This window comes from Gavialis gangeticus, unplaced genomic scaffold, assembly GCF_001723915.1.
Source record: "Gavialis gangeticus isolate Ggan-Ray unplaced genomic scaffold, GavGan_comp1, whole genome shotgun sequence".
NCBI classification, from domain to species: Eukaryota; Metazoa; Chordata; order Crocodylia; family Gavialidae; genus Gavialis; species Gavialis gangeticus.
The window spans coordinates 43,137,263-43,144,029 of NW_017729029.1; the positions used below are offsets into that span (position 1 = coordinate 43,137,263).

The 6,767-nt window shown below is 36.1% G+C and overlaps 1 protein-coding gene across 1 annotated transcript in view; it reads left to right on the forward strand.

The window, feature by feature from the left end:
- Positions 1-606: 606 nt before the first annotated feature.
- LOC109300420 (homeobox protein CDX-4-like) overlaps positions 607-6,767 on the forward strand; it is a 15,575-nt gene continuing 9,414 nt past the window's right edge. Inside the window, exon 1 of the mRNA XM_019521076.1 lies at positions 607-1,171. Coding sequence (XP_019376621.1) covers positions 742-1,171 — 430 coding nt within the window. The 5' untranslated portion in view covers positions 607-741. The remainder of the gene's footprint in view (positions 1,172-6,767) is intronic.

Genomic DNA, 6,767 nt, shown 5'->3' on the forward strand with positions numbered 1-6,767 from the left:
TTTTTGGGTTGTTTTTTTTTGGGGGGGGGTATTTAGTGCTTCTTACTTTAAGCCCTTGCAGCTCTGCAAAAACTTCAGTTCTTTAAAATTCATCCATTACACAATATTCAGGGTGAGAGTATCTCTTTAACCAAGATAAACACGTAGTTTATGAAGTTGCAAATGTATGGATTTAATAAACACATTTACCAATACACTTATCCACTTGAAAATTAAATAAACTTCTTGGATAAATATCCTCATTTTAAAAGCATTGTGGGGGGAAAAAAAGTTGTGCCAAATGTTTTGGTAACATTTATGTCACAGTTACTTTTATAGATTAAAAAGAAATAAGTTAAATGCTTTTGATTAGAAGCACAAAAAAATTCAGGTATCACTTCTCTAAGGTGGAATTGTTTTAAAAGAGTGGGAAAGGGACTAGAACACATAAAAGATCTGTGAGAAAGGAAGCACCAGAACTAGCAGCAAGGTGGGGTTGCCTGCATGGTCAGCCCTTCATTTGAATGCAAATGTAATTATGAAAGCAGGCAGTTACCCTGACGTCAGGCAAGATCTTGGTAAACCATTACCACCAGCACCTGGTAATGCAGTTGTTGATATTACAGGATGAGGTAGAAGAAGCAAAGAAGAGTGTCAATTTTTAGAAAGATTAGGAATAGCTAAAACAAAAAATTAAAAGGTGAAGGGGAAAAAATGGCAAGCAGGATATCATAGCAACTACTTCTACCCGTTTTGACCATAATGTATGTGAGTTATCTCTTGGATAAAGAAGCCAGCATGTATCCGGGATCTGCAAGGTGCAACAACAACCTGCCAGTGCAAAATTTTGTCTCTGCGCCACCCTACTCAGATTATATGGGATATCATCATGTGCCAAGTATGGACAACCATGGACAGACTTCAGGAACCTGGGGATCTCACTATGGCCCACAAAGAGAGGATTGGAATGCCTACGGGCCCGGACCCTCCAGCACAGTTACTGCTGCACAGATCAATGGGTCCTCTCCTGGGCAGGTCTCCTACAGTTCTGCTGATTACAACTCTCTTCATCCTGCTGGATCTGGGATTTTACCTCCTGTAGATACAGTTAATACGGAGCAAATCTCTCCCAACCCTCAAAGGCACAGCTCTTATGAATGGATGCGGAAAACAGTGCAATCTAACACTGCAGGTAAGAGTACACTAAACTTTCAGCTTCTTAAAATATCTTTATCTTTCTCTACCCTTTTTTGATAAAGGGCCTTATATGGATCACCTGTGTAGCTGGTTTGCTCATGAGAGTTAATCTTACTTACATTTTATAATTACAGTTTGAAGTAACCTAGCTCTAGTTTCACTTTTCCTCTTAGAATTGCTCTGTGGTATTATTCATACAGAATGGCCAGTGTGCCCTACCTTAGATATGGTTGCATGTCGTTAACGTATATAGTGATTCTTGCATATACGCTCTGGAAAGTGCTTCAAGGCATGTGGGATACTACTGAAATAAACAAGTAGTCTTTTTGATTAAATGTGTTTTCATATGAGCATTTTAAATATGTAACTATTGGACTTTAACCAAGAAGATTTAAACAAAAAATCAGGAAAATGTACTGGAATGAGTTGTGTCTGTATCTTACACATTATTTAGTAATAAGCATCTTAACAACTTCAAGCTGACTTTATTCCTTGCAACGATTCTTTAAAAATATTTTAGTCCAGTTCCCCAAAACTGTAATGACGAAGCCATTTTCTTCTGAAATTATTTTATCCCCTGTTTCATTTAAATGCTTTATCATCAATTGAGTGGATACTTTTCCAGGAAAGCTAGTTGCTTCATTTATGATTTTATTGATGTGATTTATGACCTTTATTGTAGAAGGCAGGGTAGAGTTGCACCTTATTTTTCCAGAGCTATAAAGTCTCAATCAAAAGGAAGATCCCTGAACATTTTCATTTAATTTGAAGTATATTCTTAAGATATCGCCTTCCTGTATGGCAGGATTTTGCTATTTTTTACAATCAGACTTTTAAAAATCATTTTGTTCCAACTGTCACAGCCTGATGTGCCTGTTTTTTGCGGCAAACTACATGCCAGAAGAACTTTTCTATGTAGATCATTTGGGTGTAGATGAGGTGTAGCAAGGGCTGTCAGTTGCTAAATCTATTGTTACGGTTAAAAATAGTAAGTGTGTGTTACAGAGCATCAAAGAAAAAGGCCTAAGGAAAGAAGGATAATTACAGTTGGAACAATCTTACCAGATAAAGAAACTGAGTATGTTGACTTCAAACAGCTATTATCACTTAAAAGTGAGATTTTAAAAAATAATTTCTCAATTGATATGGTAATATATTATGTTATTTTCCATTGCTGCTAAAAATACAAATAAATTCTAGATAATCTTGGGCTATCATGTCTTGTCCTTTTGGGAGCCTAAACAAGGTGTGTCAAACCTGACAGATTGACTGGGCCTGGTTTCTGCTTATATACCCTTGTGTAAGACAGAAATAACTCCGTTGAAATAAATGGCCTTTCAAAGGTGTCAGAGTTGAATGAAGCTCCCAAAAACTGTGGGGACTGAATTAAATGGTAAAGGGACAAAAATGTCCTTGGCATAACTGTACTGAATTGAAATAATACATTTCAAGTAAGTAGAATATACATGAACCCTTGTTCCATTATAGCACCTACTGTATAGAGATGAGAAGACACTTAGGCCTGGATCCTGGAAAGACTTGTGTATGTGCTTGCTTAACTGTGGCCCCTAGAGCAAAGCATTTAAGAAAATGCTTACATACCTCTTTATTCAGGAAAGCACATAAGCCTATGCTTACATTATGCGCATGCTTAGGTGCTTCGAGCACCACTAAAAAGGATAGCTGAATAGGGGCCTACATCTTTGCAACTGCAGGGACACAATAGCAGGTAAACCTTTATAGGGCTTTAGATGCTGAGGACCCAATCCCTTGAGGTGCTCAAAACACTCAGTTCCCAAGGATCATGTACAATATGGTTTGACCCTACTAAAAATAAATGTACATTTAGAAAAATAAAACGTAAACATGGAATGTAACGTGTTTTAATCCTCAGACCTAGGGACATACCAAAGAATGGTCTTTTTTTTTTTAATTAAAACATTGAATGAGAGTGTTTTACATCCCATTGGTCACAAGCAGTTGCTCCAGGGAAAACAGAGTTTTAATAATCTGTGTGTGCAGGTGGTGGGGGAGAACTTAAGGTTGGCGTGCGTTTTGTGTTTTGAAAACGAAAATTCAAAAACAAAGGATATACATTTAAAAAATGGGTGTTGTATACGACAACTGATTGATACATTCTCCAGAACACAACACAGTAAGAATGGCTTCAGGCATTGTATCTGTTACAGAATAATAATTTAAAAAAATATCAGAAGTGGAAAAAGAAAATCAAATGGATCACCGTATCCACTCTTACCAATGTAGGTCTGTGCTCTGTATGCATTATATACAGCTCCATTAACTCTAGCTTTACATGACTTCAAAATAAGGTTTCCAGCACTTTCCTTTCAAGAATACTTCATTGTCTGATAACACTCACTGTTCAGAAATTAATTATATGCCCTGTAATGATTTCTTATGTGCTTAATTTCATCCATTGTAAGTAGTTCCACTGAGGTCAATTTCAGTTAAGCAGGTGGGTAAATATTCTGGGATTAAAACATATAAACTTGGAAGAGGAAACTTTCCTTAATACAGCCCTGAAGACACCAGTGTGAATTACAAATTATTTTATATAAAATTCAGTTCCATCTGAAGCAAAAACATTAACAATTGTAAGATGCCAATCAGGAAGAAAATGGTGTATAGAGGCATAGGATTCTTTTTTGTCTTTTCAATAGTCTGCGTTCATGTTGAAATGCAATTCTTTTATAATATATTCTTTTGCAAACAAATTATATTGAGTATGCCTTTTTAACAGCAAATGTTAACATTCTAGCCTTCCAAAGTTACAGTATAATTATGCTGGGTTTTTAAAAATAAGTAGCATACTTATTATGCAACAAGAAATTTAAAAAATGTAAATGGAGTTTAGCTGGATATCTTTTGAAACAAATTGTCACAAACAGAAAGGAACATACATCCATGTTTCCTGTGCCTGATCTATTAAAGTCAAAGAACATTCCCATTGATTTTAAGGGTGTAGAGTCAGAACCTAAATCAAAGAAATTTCTAAATCAATTAAAGTGATGGTATAAACTGAAGATTGAGGTTTCCTTCTTTTATATTCCACAATGTGTGGGATGGAATGAAGGGAGGAAGAAGTGTTCGAATAGAGGTCTGGAGTTCAAACCTGCTAATAATTGCATGTGAAAATCACAGGAGTGAACAACCCAGTCAGTCTGACTCACAAGGATATCAGCAGAGAGTTTGGTGGGAAGGGGTAAAAGAATAAAGATTTCCCCTGGCATAGGGATGGAGAACCTTTAACGCACACATGTATTTATTTTCCCCTGTATTACATCTACATATCCACACACATACATATATGGTTTTAGATAGACAGTGCTATACAAATAGGTCAGATGTGTTACCAAAAGAGAACTACAGCTAGAAAGTAAAGTAGGAAAGTAACTATGGGGGAAAGGGCCTGGTCCCAGTTCTAATGCTAATTTATTTCACTTTGTAAACCAGTTGTGACATTTATTTTTTCCCTGAGTTACATTGTCTTGGGTTTTGAGGCCTATCTGTCATATTGAGGCAACAGACCCTTTTAACACCTCTCTTTGCTTTGATATGCAGTCCTGTCTCTTCCCTCTCCCTCTTTTCTTCAGGAGTTATATTGCCGGAAAGGGTGATAATTTTCACAGCAAATAAAGAGGCCTTTTCCTCGCTTTATTGTCTTCAGAAGAAATGCTCTGTGAATTTTATGACCAAGGGGAATAGGCTAAATTGTCCCTCCTACTCACTCCCTTGAATCTTGGTTATATTTACTGATTATGGAGAAGCTGGAATAACCCTGTTGAATTTTAACTCTTGTTTTCAAAGGTTACACTTTAGGCCATCAGTCTAATTGGAACCCGAATATCTGAGACACTGTTAGCATAACTATCATTAAAGGCAAATATTTCAAAGCCAGGGACTTAGCCACCTTAATAAAAACAGAATATGGTCAAAACATTAATCAAACACTAATTTCACCTAAAAATGTAACTTTTCGCAATAAGGGACTTCCCTATTTAAAACTGAGATTTAGGAAATTGCCCTTGATTTTGCACAGTTTAAAATGCATTCACCACATGTGGTTTGGGGCTCAGATAAAACTGCCTGGAGTAATCTGCTGGGTTGTTTGCTAAAAATTAAAAAAAAACATGAACAAAAGAAATATTCCTTCATCTATTCCTGTCCTTTTCTTTTCTTCCCTAAGATGAAAGGAAGTCTGACATTTGTTTAGGGCTTGTAAATTCCAAACCAATTGGCTTGTGTTTCTGAATGTGAAAGGAGTTCTTGATAAAATCTTCTTGTAGCTCTTTTGTGTGGCGTGTGCTTCATCTTAACACCTCCATGGAGTTTAGGGAACCACTTTAAAGGAGTCTTTGTCCTACAGTTTGTCCCAGAAAAACACATCAAAAACAGCCTGGGAAGATCAGAAGAATTTAAGCAAAAAACAGAAAACAAAAACAAAAAAACGCCAGCTACCCAATCAACTTTGAAAAGTGTGAAAGAGAACAAGTAAATTACAATATGATCTCCTGGATTAATGTCAGATGAAGAACTGTTTAATAATCTCCCAGGAATGAAAATGTGTATTTCTCAACATCAAGTAGTGTTGCCATTGATATTATTAATCCAGTGCTAAGAACATGTTTTTTTCCAAAAAAAATTAAATTGAAAAAATGAGGCTATTTAACAAGAATTTTAGCACCTGATCTTGGAAAATGAGTATGCTTAGCACCCCAAAGGATTAGGTCCAAAAGGCATTCATGACCTTGCATGAGGGCAAATCATTCTAAGTAAATGTTACTGAACTGGTATATCCTAGAATCAAGCTGATAAACTATGTTTCTGCTCTGTTTTTAGTGGAATATTTCCTCAGTCATATGTTTGGTTTTACAATTAACACTAATACCTTGGTTCTAAATTTCATCAATATATGGAAAGTTTCTAGTCAAAAGATATAATGGCTGAATTTCAGTGCTGGGTGAATCCTTCCTGGATGCCATAAGGTAGGACAGAGTGGCACTTTAGGGACTACCAGATTCAGAGACATAAGCTTTCATAAGTGACAGCCTATTTTGTTGGATACTACCCTGCCCTGCCTTCTGCCAGACTTCAGATTAACATAGATAATTACTTCTCTCTTCCTAGGATGTCTACATCTGCAAACACATGCTGACGGAACACAAAATCACTCAGCAATAAAATGCAGCTATCTCTGGGTATACATATATGGATGTGTACATGGATACAACTTAATTAAAAAAACTCCAAACATTTTAGAAGGCCATTAGCTCAGAAGTGAATACAGGATATATATTCTGAAAAATAATGGAGTTGCTCATATCTTTAATGCATCCATTACAAGGAAAAATAATTAGGAAAAATTACTAAAAACTAACCCAAAGAGCAGCAATAGGAGAATGAAGCATTAGTTAAAGCATGAAAGTTAGGAGATCTAAATTCAATTCATAGCTGTGCCATAAATACACGGTGTGACCCTGGCTAAATCACTTACTTTCTCTGCATTTCAGTTTTCCTATCTATCTTCTGCACAGAAAATAATCCCATATGGGTCCTGTGAAAGTATATGT